Source organism: Hyperolius riggenbachi, chromosome 4, assembly GCF_040937935.1.
Source record: "Hyperolius riggenbachi isolate aHypRig1 chromosome 4, aHypRig1.pri, whole genome shotgun sequence".
Classification (NCBI taxonomy): domain Eukaryota; kingdom Metazoa; phylum Chordata; class Amphibia; order Anura; family Hyperoliidae; genus Hyperolius; species Hyperolius riggenbachi.
In genome coordinates, this window is record NC_090649.1 from 447,459,138 (window position 1) to 447,477,136 (window position 17,999).

At 45.6% G+C, this 17,999-nt stretch overlaps 3 protein-coding genes across 6 annotated transcripts in view; 2 read left to right on the forward strand and 1 right to left on the reverse strand.

The window, feature by feature from the left end:
- DNAH8 (dynein axonemal heavy chain 8) overlaps window positions 1-17,999 on the forward strand; it is a 491,368-nt gene that overhangs the window by 84,425 nt on the left and 388,944 nt on the right. For all 4 annotated transcript variants that reach the window (XM_068232705.1, XM_068232706.1, XM_068232709.1 and 1 more), the window contains one exon: window positions 11,288-11,387. In XM_068232705.1, coding sequence (XP_068088806.1) covers window positions 11,288-11,387 — 100 coding nt within the window. The remainder of the gene's footprint in view (window positions 1-11,287; window positions 11,388-17,999) is intronic.
- On the forward strand, window positions 4,748-9,061 carry LOC137504375 (uncharacterized). Its single transcript, XM_068232712.1, has 3 exons — window positions 4,748-5,150; window positions 5,684-5,785; window positions 7,379-9,061. The coding sequence occupies exons 1-3, from the start codon at window positions 4,963-4,965 to the stop codon at window positions 8,229-8,231; spliced, it is 1,143 nt and encodes a 380-aa protein (XP_068088813.1). The 5' UTR covers window positions 4,748-4,962; the 3' UTR covers window positions 8,232-9,061.
- LOC137504374 (uncharacterized) lies at window positions 5,548-8,935 on the reverse strand. Its single transcript, XM_068232711.1, has 3 exons — window positions 8,586-8,935; window positions 7,173-7,335; window positions 5,548-6,668 (listed from the first exon to the last, which is right to left on the reverse strand). The coding sequence occupies exons 1-3, from the start codon at window positions 8,869-8,871 to the stop codon at window positions 5,855-5,857; spliced, it is 1,263 nt and encodes a 420-aa protein (XP_068088812.1). The 5' UTR covers window positions 8,872-8,935; the 3' UTR covers window positions 5,548-5,854.

Below are 17,999 nucleotides of genomic sequence, written 5' to 3' on the forward strand. Positions count from 1 at the left end.
CCTCGGAGTCTCAGGTTACCTCGCCGGGAGCAGTTCTCCGAGTCCTCGAGACGGAGTTTAGCTTCCGCCAACTCTGTTCTGACCTCCGAAAGTTCCTTCTCATGGGCATTCATTATTGTGGCGTTTTTGTCGACCTTGTCCTCGAGGTCGCAGGTGCGGGAGGAGAGGTCTCGTATCTCCTTCCTCAGCCTGCTGGTTAGCTTGTTGACCGCCGTGTCTAGCTCCTTATGCAGGAGGGCCTTAAAGCGATCGAGCATTAGGGAGTATTTCGGGGTCCAGTCTAGTGTAGGGTCCGAGGAGTGGTGGTCGGATTTCCTGGAGAGAGTGTGTGGGCGTGAGGCCACTGTCGCATCGGAGCGGGACGAGGCAGAGGACGCCATGCTGGATAGGCCGCGGCGGCGTCTGGAGGAGGAAGCGTGTGTGGTAGGCGAACCTTCCCTGCTGGTGTGCGAGCTTCGGCCCATCGAGTCGTCAGTGTCCCAGGGGGTTGAGGCAGTAAAAATAGGGCTGAAAGAATCGTCTGAGCAGCTAGATAGGGGTAGCAAGAGCAGTCGGTCACGCTGAGCGAAGCTAAGAAGCAGCCATCTTCCTAGCGCGCCAGCCACGCCCCCCTGTCCTGTTTTTTTCTACTTCAGTTAGGTTTGTGTAAATATGCCAGTCTTAGTAATTCAGCAACAAAAGAGTTACCGTCCCTGCCTGTCTGATCTGCAAATTGAATATTCAGGGACTTGTAGCTGACAGCTGGCACAGCCTATCGTTGTTTTATTGTTGTTGTTTTCTATTTTGATACTTCACATTTGGGGGGAACATTGCCCATTATTCTCCAGATACAGCCAATATATCCAGGGGTTACCCATACTACAGTATATGGCTTCATATTGGTGCTCTGTTAGCCACCACATCCACCTCTTATCGCTCATGTACCACTACAATGTTGACATTTCTGAGGTTATTATTATTATTATTTATTGTATTTATAAAGCGCCAACATATTACGCAGCGCTGAACAATAAATATATACAATGATACAAGGATGACATACATAGGGTTATACACATAGAACAAAGTTATACATACAAATTGTACAAAATACATGATCATGCAATATGGGCTGGTTAGGTAGGCCCAGTAATACAAGTACAGGCTGTCACAGGACAGGAGCACATGATCCTGTAGATTACACTGGGGAGGGGAGGACCCTGCCAGAGGCTTACAATCTAAAGGGAGGGGTGGAAACAATAGGGGGGGCTGTTAAATATTCCTTAGAGAGTTACTGTGTGGTAGGAGGTGGGTAGGCCATCATAAAGAGGTGGGTTTTGAGGGCTTGCTTGAATGTGTTGAAAGAGGGAGCAAGTCTGATGGGTGGTGGAAGGGCATTCCAGAGGGTGGGGGCAGCTCTTGAGAAATCCTGCAAGCGGGCATGGGAGTGTGAAATGCGCGGGGTGGTGAGGCGAAGGTCGTTGGAGGAACGGAGGGGGCGACCTGGTGTATACTTGTGAACAAGCTCCGAGATGTAGGTAGGGCATGTTTTGTGCACAGATTTATACGCCAGGCATAGAATCTTGAAACTTATCCTGAGACGGATAGGGAGCCAGTGCAGGGATTCACAAAGGGGAGATGTGGATGCAGAGCGGTGCGAAGAATGGATGAGTCTTGCAGCCGCGTTCATCACTGATTGAAGGGGGGCAGTGCGTTTCAGGGGGAGGCCAGAAAGGAGTGAGTTACAGTAATCAAGGCGGGAGATGATGAGGGCATGGATGAGCAGTTTGGTCGTGTCCGGGGTTAAGAATGGGCGGATCTTGGAGATATTACGGAGGTGGAAATTGCAGGCTCTTGTGATGTTTTGGATGTGTGGGATGAAGGAGAGGTCAGAGTCCAAGGTGACACCCAGGCAGCGGGCCTGGGAGGTAGGGAGAATGGTTGTGTTGTCGATTGTGAGGTGGAAACCTGGGATGGGTGCAGCAGCATGGGGTGGAAAGATCAGGAGCTCAGTTTTGTCTAGGTTAAGCTTTAGGAACCTAGCTGACATCCAGGAGGAAATTGCTGAGAGACACGAGGAGACCTTGTTTATGGTGGTGGCTGAGAGATCGGGGGTATGGAGGTAAATCTGAGTGTCATCTGCATAAAGGTGGTAATTGAAGCCCAGGGAGGAGATAAGCTTGCCAATTGAGGAAGTGTATATGGAGAAAAGAAGGGGGCCTAGAACAGAGCCCTGGGGGACCCCAACTGAAAGGGGGGCAGGAGTTGAGGAGGAGCCATTGGAGGAAGTGGTGAAGGAGCGATTGGATAGGTAGGAGGAGATCCAGGCCAAGGCAAGCCCATGGATGCCCATGGACTGTAGTGATTGGAGGAGGAGGGAGTGGTCAACAGTGTCAAATGCTGCAGAGAGGTCAAGGAGGAGCAGGATGGAATAACTGCCTTTGGCCTTGGCAAGGGTAAGGTCGTTGACCACCTTGGCGAGGGCTGTTTCAGTTGAGTGCGCAGGTCGGAATCCAGACTGTAGGGGGTCAAGTAGGGTATTGGTGTTGATGTATTGGGTAATGCGCTGGTGGACTAGGCGTTCGAGGAGTTTAGAAGCATAGGGAAGGAGGGAGATTGGGCGGTAGTTTGAGGGTAGGGATGGGTCGAGTGAGGGTTTTTTCAGCAGGGGAAGCACAGTGGCCTGTTTGAATGCTTTGGGGAAGATGCCTGTGGAAAGGGAGAGATTGAACAAGGAGGTGTCCAAGGATGCGGGTAATAGAGCAGTTCTGTCATTGGACGTTGCTAAAGCATTTGACAGTGTGGAATGGGGTTACTTATTTACTATACTAAAGAAAATGGGATTTGGGCCTAATTTTATCAAATGGGTCAAAATGCTTTATCAACATCCTATAGCATGTGTTGCGGCCAATGGACTGACATCAGATAAAATACCTCTCCCTAGGGGAACGAGGCAGGGGTGTCCTCTCTCCCCCCTATTATTTGCAATTGCAATAGAACCGTTAGCGGAACGTATAAGGGCCTCTACTGGGATTAAAGGGTTTAAATTTGGGGATTTAGAGGAGAAAGTGTCATTATATGCGGATGACACGTTAATATTTTTAAATGACGCACATGAGTCGTTGCTGTGCTGTATACAGGTTTTAGAAAAATTTGGCTTTTATTCTGGCCTAACGGTAAACTGGGATAAGTCCTGTCTGATGCCCCTGGACCCCTGGGTAATGCCCCAATATGTATCACAACTTAAATTAAATATTGTATCATCCTTTCGGTATTTGGGTATTATAATATCCGCAGACCCTACCCAGTTTGAAAAATTAAATGTAGGCCCATTGATTGAACATTGTAGGAGTAAAATATCTGCTTGGGCCAAACTACCGTTATCAGTAGTTGCCAGGGTTAACCTGGTTAAAATGGTCCTAATGCCCAAAATATTATATATCATCCACAACTCTCCTATTTGGCTTCCGTCAAGGATTTTTAAAGTAATTGACAAATTATTTAGGGAAATGGTCTGGAACAAAAAAAGCTCTAAGATTAAACTGGAATACTTACAATATTCAAAAGATGAAGGTGGGTTGGCTCTTCCTAACCCTTGGATCTATTTTCTGGCCGCTCAATTACAACAAATTGCAGGGTGGAATACCCCGGATCTAATGGATTCCTCGAGGAAACTTTTGACATGGCTTACTGGTCATAATACAATATATGAGGCCCTGGAGACTTCAGAAGTTGAGCGCTATAACAGCTACCCCACTTTTAAACTACTATGTAAAGTTTGGGACAAGGTTAAACTGTTACAGGGAATAAAGGGGTTTATAGCATGTACGCCCCTGTGGGGTAATAAAAAATTACTTGAATTTGAAAAGCTTTCTTTTGGACCAACTTGGGCAGTGAATGGTATTCGATATTTGAGGCAAATCCTTCATAATCAGTCACTAGTCTCTTTCTCTGTACTAATTCAACAGAATCTACCGCCTACAGGTATGAATCAATATCGCTATGTCCAACTACAACATGCATTTATTAAACAAAAGCAAACAAAAACCCTAATCATTGATCCTTCCCCAATATGTGGTATGATTGAAAATGTTTCCTCCAAAAAAGGGCTTATTTCATCAGTCTATGCATTTCTCCTTAGTCCCTATTTGAATAAATATCCTATTAAAAGTAAAACTGGCTGGCAAAATGAAATTCCAGAATTAACAGATGAGCTCTGGAGTGATGCTTTACAAGCTATTCCTTATTTATCTGTAAATGCTTCACAAAAATTTTCCCAAACTAAAATTATTCATAGAGCCTTTTTTACTCCTAAACGACTTTACAGAACGGGTCTAAGAGAAGATCCTTTATGTCCTCGATGTCAAAGGGATCATGGAGATTTGGTACATATGTTGTGGAGATGTCCCAAACTGCACAGGTATTGGGGAATGATTATTAATACTTTATCAGGGATTTTTCAAACCGAAATAGTGAATGATGTCAATACATGTATTCTTAGTGCGACTGATCTTTCTGACCCCAAACAAGTATCCTTTATTGCAATTCATAGAAGTCTTTTTCAGGCGAGGCTATTAATTCTTAAGCATTGGATAGATGAAACTCCCCCTACTTACACGCAATGGGTTAAACAACTCAATGGGCTGGTGCACACCAAAAACCGCAAGCAGATCCGCAAAACGCTAGCGTTTTTCTGAACGCTTTGTCTGTTTTTTTAGCTGCGTTTTGCTAGCGTTTTGCGTTTTGCGGTGGCGTTTAGCATGCGTTTTTCTAGCGTTTTGCGTTTTGCGTTTTTTAAGGAAAAAGGTAGAAAGAGTTGAACCAAAGGCTAAAAATTAGATATATTGATGACATGTGGATCAAATGAAGGAATTAAAGTGCAAGTACCAATATAAAAAGGGAGTGGTCCTTCACAGCATTGTGGGTTAGTTGAGGAGAGGTGACATAGTGTTTGAGAGTGAGTTGTTTTTGTGGAGAGAGAAAATGTATCCTGATTTGCTATTACTAATATGTGTAGCAGCATATATGAGACGCAGGCCAAGGACACGGAGATACTGGGTGCATCCCATACTGCAACAGCGGCGCAGGAAGGGTCAATTTTGGACACTCTATCGTGACTTGAGGCAGCATCCAGACAAGTTCTTTGGCTACACCAGAATGTCTGTGGGCAGGTAAGAGTTGTTTTGTTTGTTCTGTACCATTTGGCATTCTTGTTATTTAAATAATGAATGTTGCAGTCATTGCTGAGCCTTATTTAACACTCTGTTGGACTCCAATGTACAAACCAACACACTCAGCAATCATGTATATGCATTAAAAGACTAAGATTACCATTATGCTTGTTCCTGGTGTGTTATGCATACACTGCCTAACACCTATTGCTTTTTTGGACTACCCAGTAACTACTATAGTATATAAGCATACATCATTTTTGAACAATAACCTAAGGTAATAACCCCACGTAACACACATTTATACCTATACCAATATCATGCACCTATGAACAGCAGAAACTCAGTAAAGACACTTGTTGTGGCCAGCAACATTATTTTATTTGTTTTTGGTAGTGGTTGCCCAAATAATTCTTTAGGCCATGTTGTCATGAAGGTATTTTTGCAAACATAGAATGTATATGTTCAAAAAAGAATGCTTTTATATCACAAACATCATCAACAAATTACATATACATCTGTATTTTTGACAGTTTTGATTGTCTACTGTCCAAATTGAAGGATGCCCTTCAAAGACAAGATACTAATTATCGCCGTGCAATCACTCCAACGGAGCGTCTCCTCATAACTTTGAGGTATGTGAAACTAACTTTAAAATATTAACATAAAATATAACGATTTACACTACCTATAAGGCCCACTTCCTACTCATGTTGTGCAAGATAATCAGACATGCTTCCAGTGTCATGAATGAAAGCTTGTGTAGCTGATTCTGAAGTAGTTTGTGGCTGGGTCTGAGCTGATAAATCAGTGTACACTGGAGTGTCTGATCTTTGATACCTATTAGCTTGCTCAAAACGCATAGGTCCTGTCATAGGATAATGTGGCTGCTGCCCATATGGCCGGGTTGCCATATGCATAGGTGGGTAACTAGGTGGGTCATACATACGGTGACTCTGGTAAGATGGTTGTGGGTATGAATGATACTGAGGAGTGGCATGAGGCATGTGTTGTTGAGTGACATAGTTGGAGCTATTTTCTTCTGCCTGGCTCTGAGTTTGCAAAAATTTGCCCAGGGTCTCAGATATGGCATGTCTGGCTGCCCATTGCTTATCTGGTGGCACTTTCTGTAACAATGGCACTAAACTTAGCAGATACTGGGTGCATGGCTCTTTTAATTGTTTGATTTCCTCCTCTCGCTTCTCCATATGATCCACAGCCTTTTCAATAGAAGTAATGAGCTTGTGATCATATTCAGCCCTGCTCATACCTCTTGCTATTCTCCTGCCTTGGGTTGATGCCCTCACACCTCTAATAGATCTGTGAGTTGTGCGTGGCCTAGTAGTTAGTGTACTGGGTTGTGTTTGATCAGCAGTTGTTGAGTCACTCTCATCCAGTGTAGCTGTGTCACCATCCTGTGGAGTTAAATCATCCACTTCCAGATCACTGCTAGTGTTGTGGCCTGCATCTATTTCCGCCTCCTCAGGATCAGGATCAGGTGGCAGGCTATCTTCAGTTCTAATGTAAAGAAGAAGAGAAGAATTGAGTACTGGTATAGAGGCCAGTGATGTAAAATAGAAAATGTCATTGATGTACATGTGTAACTGTACAACAATCATAGTTGCCTTTCTCTCCTGCAGAAATGTTGTGAGTATTACTTTAAGGCACAGCCCCTGAGTCATCATGCAGATCACATGTTTGTAGTGAAGTATTAATGTATAATCTACACATGCTTGTTCGTGGTGTGTGATTCAGACACTACTGCAGCCAAATAGATCCACATGAGTGTAAGGCAACTGGTATTTGTCCACAAAATCTTACCAGATTCCTGACAGATAATCGCACTATAAATAGCTTAGTAAACAATCATATTAAGCAAAGGCCTACTGTAAAATGACCTGCAGTGAATCACATTGAGTCTATCACACTCCTGCAATGCATTGTGTGACTTGTATTTATATTACAGCTGTAGCGGATACTTTTTTCAGAAGTGTAATAGGTGTACATTTGCGCCATACTTACTCAGCCGACTCATGATGTTTTCTCATAAATTCCAGAATCCCACAGAATTTATATCTTGTTCTTTGGGAACTTCCACACCCACTTTTAGATTCTTGATATTGTTTCTCCAGCTCCTTTTTATAACTGTCTCGCACAGACTTCCATCTTTTGCGCAGGAGACCAACTTCGAACAAAAAACAAATAAACATTTCTGTATTACTTTTCAGATTTCTGGCAACAGGACATTCATATGCAGCTCTGCATTATCAGTTCCTGATGGGAAGATCTACTATCCGCTACCTGGTTTTGGACACATGCAAACTGATTTGGAAAACACTGCAGCCCGAATTTATGCCACCTCCTGATCTACCTATGTGGGAGGCTAATATTCAGCATTTCTGGGAAAAGCATCAATTCCCTAACTGCCTAGGAGCAGTGGATGGGAAACATGTCCGTATTGTTATGCCTGCAGCCACTGGCAGTGTGTATTACAATTATAAAAAATATTTCTCTCTTGTGCTCATGGCTGTGGTGGATCCGAATTTAAAATTTATATATGTGGATGTGGGTGCTTACGGCAGTTCACATGATTCTGCTGTTTTCCAACACAGCAGATTTGGCTTGAAACTCCTAACTGGCCAAATGACCTTACCAGCACCACGACCCTGGCCTGACACACAACATCCACCTTACCCGTGTGTGTTTGTGGCTGATGAGGCATTTGCTCTATCCGAGCATGTGATGCGGCCTTATGCCCAAAGAGATATGTCTCTGAAAAAAAAAGTGTTTAATCAGCGCCTTACCAAAGCCAGGCAAGTGGTGGAATGTGCTTTTGGCATACTTTCTAACAAATGGCGCATTTTTCATACTGCCCTAAAAATGCAACCACAGTATGCAATAGCAGTTGTGAAGGCCACATGTGTTTTACACAATTATGTAAGAACATTAGATGGCATGCACACAGAGGAGGAGGAGGAGATTCCACCCTGTGCTCTTCAAAATGTTGCCCCTTCTACCTTACGTGGGCCTATTTCTGCCATTCAAATGCGAGATAAACTCGCAGATTACTTTGTGCCATAACCGATAAGTATGTAAATATTACAGGTTGACATTTAATTTGATTACATTATGATCTTTACTTTACTATTAAAAAATAGGTCAACCTCTTTGTATGTGTTAATCTATGATCATGTTCTTTACTGTAATATCACAACCGCATGCAGAATACATGTGCATACATAGACACACATGTACGTGCTGTTCCGATTGAGAGATGCCTATACAGAGACACAGACTGCAAGAGAGACATGTGGTAATGACACTTAGGATTAGCTAATTAACCTTTCAGGGGAGGGGTCTTCACATATTGTCAGCACAGTGCCAAAAGAGTCAACCTAAAAGAGTTAACAACACATGTTTAACAAATACACTCACCTTTTGCTTCTTGAGTCTTTGGTGACAATTTTTCCCATTTTTCACCCAGGAACTCATGGGCAATGTTTCTCCAGATGTCATGCAGCCTTTGATGATCTTTGTGTCCAGGCAATGTCTTGTCATACAGCTCTGGACTATTCTGTATTTTAATTATTAAATTTTCTGTGGTAAACCACGTGCCAGACATCTTGCACAAACCTTCTCTGCAATCCCTCATGCAAAGCAGAACAACAGGAAGTACACTTTGACCTGGAAGAGCAGATTCTGACAAAAAACGCATCTGCATCCGCTTCCAAAAACGCTATACCAAGCGGTTTGACAGGCGGTTTGCGTTTTTCCTATACTTAACATTGAGGCAAAAACGCATCCGCAATCCAAAATCTGCTGCAGCCCGGGAGTATGCGTTTCTGCAAAACGCCTACCGCTCTGGTGTGCACCACCCCATTGAAATGCATTACCCTAGCAGATCCGCACCCGCAAGCAGATCGCAAACCGCAGCGGAAACGCTCCGGTGTGCACTAGGCCAATGAGTATCTTAAGCTGGAAAAAATAGTACATATGCATAGAGGTAATGGGGCTCGGTTTGAGAATATTTGGGATAAATGGTTGGATACCCCTGAGGTGGTTGACTTTGACTTGATTAGGGATAGATTATTTCGATAAGAATCTGGTGGAATGTAACATTTTCTATCTGTAAAATATATACACATCTCTTTAAGGTGCCCATACACTCGTCAGATTGGCAGCAGACAGATAAGAAATGCATCTGATGATCTATCTGATGCGTTTTTAGAACATTTTTTACCAGGATAGAATTCCAATAGATTTCAGTTTGAAATCTGTTGAAATTCGATCTGATGGCATTTTTTTGCCATCAGATTTCCATTAAGGTCAATGCAAACTGATAAGCAATCTCATCAGATCGACCTAAATTTTCCACCCTGCTAGTTCGATGGAAATCCATCGAAATCGATCGAAATCGGCCGTCGATCGGTCGATTGGCCAACCGATTTGCGATCGATCGATCGATCGATCGATCGCGATCGATCGGTCGGCCAGAAAATCGGCTGAGTGTATGGGCTGCTTAAGTAATATGTTCTATGATGATGATCTAGAAGCTCCAAATCGTTCACACAAAAAGTACTCTTTATTTCTATTGCAACTAGATATAAGTCTAAATTATGGTTTTCTCTGTTGTGCCTTGAATACGTTAATAAACTTGGTTTGATAAAAAAAAAAAAAAAAAAAAGAACAAGGAGGTGAGGACTGGGGCCAGGTCAGGGAAGTGGGGACGAAGAGTATTCGCGGGTACCGGATCACAGGGAGAGGATGTGGGGGGGGGAAGCCACTAGCAGCAGGCTGACTTCATCAATGGTGGCAGGAGCAAAAGAGGCGAGGGGTGGATGAGACAAGGGAGCCGCTGGGAGGGAAGGCAAGGGGACAACCTGAGACGCATTGGTAAGGGAGGGATGGAGGAGGGAAATTTCATTGCGTATTGTTGCAATTTTAGTGGTGAAGTGGTTGGCAAGGTCATTGGCTGAGAGGGAGGAGCTGGGAGGGGGAGGAGTGGGGTTGAGGAGGGAATTGAAGGTAGCAAAAAGCTGTCGAGGGTTGGAAGCTTGGGTTACAATCAGTGTTGCAAAGTACCTTTGTTTAGCCTCAGAGAGGGCAGTGTGGAAGAGTAACAGTTTGGCCTTGTAATCTAGGAAGTCAGCATTGAGATGTGATTTCCTCCATTTCCGTTCGGCTGCTCGAGTTTCATTCCTGAGGTTACGTGTGTGGGTGTTGTGCCGGGGTGGGGTTGGGGGGCTTGATAGGGCGGAAGATTGAGGGGGCAGCTTGATCTAAAGCAGATGAGAGGGCAAGGTTATATTGTGCAGCCGCTTCATTGGGGCATGTTAGGGTGGGTAGGTGGGAGGAGAGGGAGAGAAGGGGACTTGCTAGGACATTTGGGCTGAGATTACGTAGGTCTCTCTGCCATCGACCAGGCTGAGGGGTGGGGAGAGAAGTTGTTGGTGGGGAGATAGTGAAGGTGAGGAGGTGATGGTCAGAGATAGGGAAAGGTGCGATGTCCAGGTTGCTGAGGGAGGTGGACTTTGAGAATATGAGGTCAAGAGTATGACCAGCGCGGTGGGTGGTGGAATTTGTGTGCTGAGAGAGACCAAGGGATTTGGTGAGGGAGAGTAGCTGCTTGGCAGCAGTGGAGATAGGCTCATCGATAGGTAAGTTGAAATCCCTGAGTATGATGGTGGGGAGGTCAGATGACAGGATGTGGGGGAGCCAGGAGGCCAGGTTGTCCAGGAAGAGTGAAGTTGGAGCAGATGGAGGGTGATATAGGACCGCAATGATGGCTGGGAGAGGTTGGTACAGGCGGATTACATGGGCCTCGAAGGATGAGAAGTGCAGGGAAGGGGGCGGTGATAGGACCCGGAAGGTGCAGGGTGCGGAGAGAAGCAGACCCACTCCTCCTCCAGACCTGTTGTCAGGTCTGGGGGTGTGACTGAGATGCAGTCCCCCATAGGAGAGAGCAGCGGCTGCGGTACAGTCAGAGGGGGTGAGCCATGTCTCTGTGAGGGCAAGGAAGGTGAGGGATTTGGAGAGGAAGAGCTCATGGATGGATGTGAGCTTGTTGCGGACAGATCTGGCATTCCATAGACCACATGTGATTCACTTTTTAAACCGTTTTTCTATGTGTGTTGCAGGTTTCAGAAATTAAATATCCCATGTCTGAAGCTGGAGAGTTCATCTGCAGAAGGTCGCATCCTCCAGCATTATGTAGGTTTACTGGAAGCGACGAAAAAAGTGAGTTATTGCGGGTAGAGCTTTGAAGAAATGTAGAGCAGAGTACAATAGTTCCCATAGGCGGATTTTATTTTTTCCCCTCTCTATCCTATGCAATGCCTTCTCTATAATCACATATCCTCGTAGCTGCACAGCACACAGACCTGTAAAATGTGTCATTGGTAGAGCTGCAAGATAAAGAACATACAGGGGGTGGGGTGAGGGGAGACCCTGTTAAATGTGAAAGGCATGCAGTGTAAATAGAAGGGGGTAGAGACACCCTAGGTGGGGCTGCATAATAGGTTATCAGCAGGGAGAGTTAAAGTGGATCCGAGATAAACTTTTACTCATTGCATAATTGCGTTCCTTTCATATAGATTATAGGGCATTCTGTTTTAATACTTTAATTCCCTATAAACGAAACATTCCTTGCCCACAGCATCACCAGAGTGCCTTGGCACTCTGAACCTTAGTAGCAAGGGCTTATGGGAGCTCAGTCTGGGTAGGAGGAGGTTACTAGCCAGAGATTTCAGAGGCAGAGTGGAGGAGGGAGGAGGAGAGGGGAGTGAAGTTTTCACAGACTAAGGGCTGGAGATGTACAACAGCTTGCCTGTGTGTAATGTGACAAACAGAACATAGCCGCTCTCATTGTATCACAGGAATAAATAATCATAAACCGTTGAAGCAGTTTGCAGCTAGATATGCTGTGTAAACTATCTAAACTTTAGATATGATATATATAGACACGTTACTTGTTATAGTTAGTTTTTCATCTCGGATCCGCTTTAAGGTGCAGGGAAGGGGGTGGGTAGGCCATATTAAAGAGGTGTGTTTTGAGGGCTTGCTTGAAGGTGTTGAAGGATGGGACCATTCTGAGGGGTGGGTGGGGGGGAGGGAGTTCCCTGGGGTGGGGGCGGCTCCTGAAAAGTCCTGCAGCCATGCATGGGAGAAATGCATGGGGTAGTCAGGCAGAGTTCATTGGAGGATGTGAAAGGGAGGGGCATATCATTGTGGACGAGGTTGTGGCATATAATTGTGGACTAGAGGTAGGTTGGGTAGGTCTTGTGCACAGATTTGTAGGTCAGACACAGAATCTTAAAACTGATCCTGGGAAGACATATTTCTCTTTTTACAACTCTGGATTTGGTGATGTAATCATATCAGACAGACCCAGCCCTTTACTCATTGCAGTGCCATATACTGTGTACTGCATGTATAGACAAGGTAAGAATCACCTGGCCTGGAGGTGGAATTTTGACTGTGGACAATATTAGCAGTGTGCCTGCTTCTCACACCACATATCAGGGTGCAGAGGCCGCATGCCCACCACCAGAGGGAAGCACCGCAGACCACACCCCACACCAGGACGGCACCGCAGACCATGAACACCTTCCAACCCAACAGAATCGGCAACATCCCCCACAAGGCCCACCCACAATTACCCCAACCGTGACCGGGACATACACTCAAAGAAGATGGGGACCAGCACATGAACATGTCCCGCACCACAGCATGCCAGCCGGTGAATGGCCAAACTAGGAAACAGGGTATCCTTGACCTGCACCCACAAACCACCCTCCCACCACTGCCCCACTGATGACACCCCCACCACTTGAAATGAGAGTGCTCCAGCCCACCCAAGAAGTCCCCGAAACCAAACATGAGCTGGGGAGGTAGAAAATGCCACTGAAAAGATCCAGGGCTAAGAGGACCTGAGCTGAGAGCACACTGCAGAGTCCTCTTAGGACAGTGTCTTGTTACTGTATGCTCACCTGCACCATTGTCTCAGTGCAGAATGATTTCAGCATCAGACTGTCCAATGTGATGCCTGAAGCCTCTGCACCAAGGTGAACCACATAGTAACATAGTTATTTGGGATGAAAAAAGACATACTGTAGGTCCATCGAGTTCAACCAGAAAACAAAGTACAACATCAGCCTGCTCCCTCACATATCCCTGTTGACTCCAAATGGCAGTCAGATAAAATCCAGGGATCAACACCACCGGGCATTACCTAGTAATTATAGCCATGGATGTCTTTCAGGCAGGGAACACACTTGCACGGCCGTTTTCCCCTGCATTTCCCAGGTTTCCGTCGGGTTTTGCGGTCACGTCTAACGCGTGCGTTTTTCCGTGTGCGTTTCTGCGTTTGCATGGCAAGTAGTGCCATGCAATGTGCGGAAAAAAGCAGAAAACTGTGCGGGTACAAAACGCGGAAAAAAACGCGAACGCAAACGCGCACAAACGCATGCGGCGCAGCGTTTCCTGAGCTAGGCTATTAATTTCAATAGCCTTTAAAATCGTGCGCGTTTTGCCATTCGCGGCAAAACGCGCAAAAACGCATGTAGTGTGTTCCCTGCCTCAATGCAAGGAAAGCATCTAAGCCCCCTTTAAACGCAGATATAGAATTTGCCTTAACTACTTTTTTGTGGCAATGCATTCCACATTTTAATCACTCTTACTGTAAAGAACCCTTTCTTAAATAAACAGCTAAACTGTTTTTCCTCCATGCGCAGATCATGTTCCCTAGTCTTTTGTACAAGCCTAGGAGCAAAAAGCTCATCCGCTTTTATATTGCCCACCAATGCATTTATACACGCTAAAGTTGCACTATGGCAAATAAGAGTAAAATGAGCTATAAATTACTTTTCTCCTATGTTGCTGTCACTTACAGTAGGTAGTAGAAATCTGACAGAAGCGACAGGTTTTGGACTAGTACATCTCTTCATGGGGGGATTCTCAGGGATTTATTTATTTTCAAAAGCACTTAGTGAATGGCAGTTGCTCTGTCCAACTGCCAAAAAATTGTGTAGCGAGCAGGGAAGCTGGCCAGCATCATTGTTTAAATCCTTTTTGGGGAATATCTTTATAAAGAATAAAAGCCTTGTTGAGAATCCCCTATAAAGAGATGGACTAGTCCAAAACCTGTTGCTTCTGTCAGATTTCTACTACTTACTGTAAGTGACAGCAGCATAGGAGAAAAGTAATGTATGGATCATTTTACTCTGGAAGAAAACCTACTTCTTATTTGTCTATGTTTGCACATATTGTAAATTTTAAAAATTTTCATCATAGTGCCCCTTTCATTAGATCTTCTCTAAGGCGCCTTTTCTCCAGACTAAATAAACCCAATTTATCTAAGCATAGCTAGTGTTGCTCGGATAGTGCTTTTTAAAATCCGAATTGACCCCGATCCGGATACCTAGATATCCGGATCCGGTTCGGATATCCGAATCCGGCCTTTTAGATATCCGCGTGAACGCGGATATCCGGTCGCATTATCCGCGGATATCCGGCCTATTCGGATATCTGGATAGAAAAACCGGAAGTGCCCTTTAAATAGCTTTAAAAGGGGTTTTGAGGGTAAATGAGGCATGTATCATCATTATTTTGCAAAGGGAAACACTAAGGGCCCATTTCCACTATCGCGAATTCGCATGCGTTTTTCCCGCATGCAAATTCGCATAGCAATACAAGTGAATGGGACTGTTTCCACTTGTCAGGATTCCTTTGCGTTTTTCTGTGCAGAAAAAATTTGCATGGCAGAGCCATCAGAATTTGCATACCGCATACTGCTATGCGAATCGCATACAATGTATTTAATAGGAAATTCGCATGAGGATCGCATACAATGTATTTAATAGGAAATTCGCATGAGGATTGAGTATGCGAATTTTCATGCGAATTCGAATAGAAACAATGGAAAAGCACACCAGCACTGCCATGGTTAAATTCGCATGCATCGTCATCCATGCGAATTCGCATGAAAATTCGCATGGACCCGCATGCGAAATTCACATCCGCATGCAAATTTTTACAGCGGCGATTCGCACCGCACAAGTGGAAATGCAGCCTAATTGATGATGTGGGGACTTCGAATCCCAACCCCCCCCCCCCCACCCCCCCCCCAAAAAAAGACTGTCAATTAACATTAGGCCTAGATTCCAGACAGCGGTCGTGCAGCCCTCATTGTGTCCAAAGTCCGACCGCACAACTGGGACATGACAGTTTTCAGTCAAGACACCTCCCAAAAATGATGCTGCAATTGTGTTTTGGGTTAAATATATGTGGTATCAGTGGCCTGTGGCACCCTGTCCTGGAGGTGGGAGCTGCACAGGCAGTAGGAGCAGGGCAATGCAGCAGCAGCAGGTGTAACGTGTGCCAGGAGCATGACGGACGTGGCACTTGGCAAGTGGCACTTGCCACTTGTCACGTGGCACTTGGCAAGTGGCACGTGGCACTTGCCAAGTGTCATGTGGCACGTGTTACATAGCACGTGCCACGTGGCACTTGCCAAAGCCATGTGACACGTGCCAAGTGACACGTGCCAAGTGACATGTGCCAAGTGCCACGTGACAAGTGGCAAGTGCCACGTGACAAGTGCCACTTGGCAAGTGCCACGTCCGTCATGCTCCTGGCACACGTTACACCTGCTGCTGCTGCATTGCCCTGCACACACTCTAACTGTCACACTATGAGACATCAATCAAGCTAATGAACGATTTAACTATAGTGTAGTGACAGTGAAGGGGTTAATCACTGAGCTTATCACTGTGTACAGCCCTTGGCCCAGCAGCAGCACTGCAGCTGTGCAGCACACACTCTAATGCTACGTACACACATGCGACAACGATCGTTCGTTGTTAACGACGAACGATCTTTTAATTGACAAAAGAACGACCGAAGTAAAGTTAGTTGTAAAAAGTGTGTAACGATCACATCGTTAAAACGAACGTTACACCACGTAAAAGCACTTAATGCGCCTGCGCATAAAATTGTAAAGTTCCATGGAGAAGAAGTGAAATGCGCATGTCCAGCCTGGTACGAACGATCGTTTCCAACGATGTACTACTTTTGCTAACGATCGTCGTTGGTTAAAATCCGCCGAGACAGAACTTTCTTTTGTAGCGATTTGGCTCGTTCGTCGTTAGACTTAATAGTCGGTGGTTCGTTTTTTGTAACGATCGTCGTTGGTAAAGATCGGGGAACGGTCGGTACAAACGACTATAGTCGCATGTGTGTACGGACCTTAACTGTCACACTATGAGACATCAGTCAAGCTAATTAACGATTACTATAGAGTAGTGAAGGGGTTAATCAATGAACAGCTTTAGGTTTATAACTGTGTACAGGCATCCCTCGCTAGGCCACCAGCACTGGAGCATGTCTCCCAGGAAGGATTCAGCAAGCCAGAACGATCTGTCTCATCATGGCAGCCCTCCTTGTTATGCAGGGGGGCCTGGCCAGGGTTCCTTTCTGTGATTGGGTGCCAGGGCTTAGGCTAGGAGGCCTCTGATTGGCTCAATGAGGTCAGGTGGGGCTGGCCAGGGTTCCCCTCTGTGATTAGGGCTTCTGCTGGGAGCCCTCTGATTGACTCCAGGATGTCATCACCTTAGTTACAGTATTTCGGATCCGGATATCCATGGATATCCACAGATATCCGGGTCATGCGTCAAACTATCCGCAGATAGCTATCCGGATTTCTATAGCTATCCGGGATCCGGAATCTGATCCGGATAGCGTAAAAATGGTCGGATATCCGGGTTACTCGGATATCCGGAATCTGGATGAGCATCACTGCACACAGGGAGTCAAGAAGCCGCTACTGCCACACATCTAACCAAGCCTTTTCGAGCACGCCAGATTGATGCCAGTCTGAACGTAAATCGATCGGGCTTCCAAAGCGCAGTATTAGTCTCTGGCAAATTCAGGCCGGTTTCACTCTGAATGTTGGCGGAAGCCTGGCGGCCGCACTGCCAGCAGCATTCTTCGGGGATTACTGCGTTAGTACGCGGTAACTCCTATCTGGCAGTCGGCAAAGCAGGAAATGACACTCACTTCCTATGGCCGAAGCGATTACGGCTGAGCTCTCGGATTCCCGAATTTCGAGTTTGCCATCGGAATTTGGCAGTTCCGAGTAAGCACTCGAAATGCGAAAATTCAGCAATTCCGATACCGAATTCGTGTTTACATTGAAGTCAATAGTGCTAAATTCCGTGGTTAATTGTGAAGCCCCCTTACATGCTATCATCACCAAATTTGGCATGTATATTAAGCAGGTGAGTAGGAACATGGTAAAAAAATTTTTTGTGAAAAGACCTTATAGTTTTTGAAATAAACGATTTTAAAGTTTCATAGGAAAAATGGTTTTTAAACTGTGTAAAATTACACTGCTGCAGTACAGGTTACTGCATTCCGAGTTCTGTATTCATATTGTATACATTTCATGAAAACAGACAGCGTGGGGTCCCCCCTCCCAAGCCTCCTTAACCCCTTGTCCCCCATGCAGGCTGGGATAGCCAGAATGCAGAGTCCCGGCCACGTGGGGCTTCGCACCCTGAGCTATACCAGCCCGCATGGTCCATGGTATGGGGGGGGGGGGGCTCTGGAGGAGAGGGGCTGCCAACCTCCCCCTTTTACCCCAGAGCCCTTGTCCAATCCATGGACAAGGGGCTCTTCCCCACCTCCGGTGCCCCAGGAGCAGGTGGGGGCCGCCGACATCCTGGGGGGTTCATGGTGCCATCCGGGGGTCCCCTTTAACAAGCAGACTCCGGAAGCCGCCCCCTCCCCAGGAGAAATGAGTATAGGGGTACACGGCAGAGAGTTAAAAAAAGAAATAAAAACACGACAACG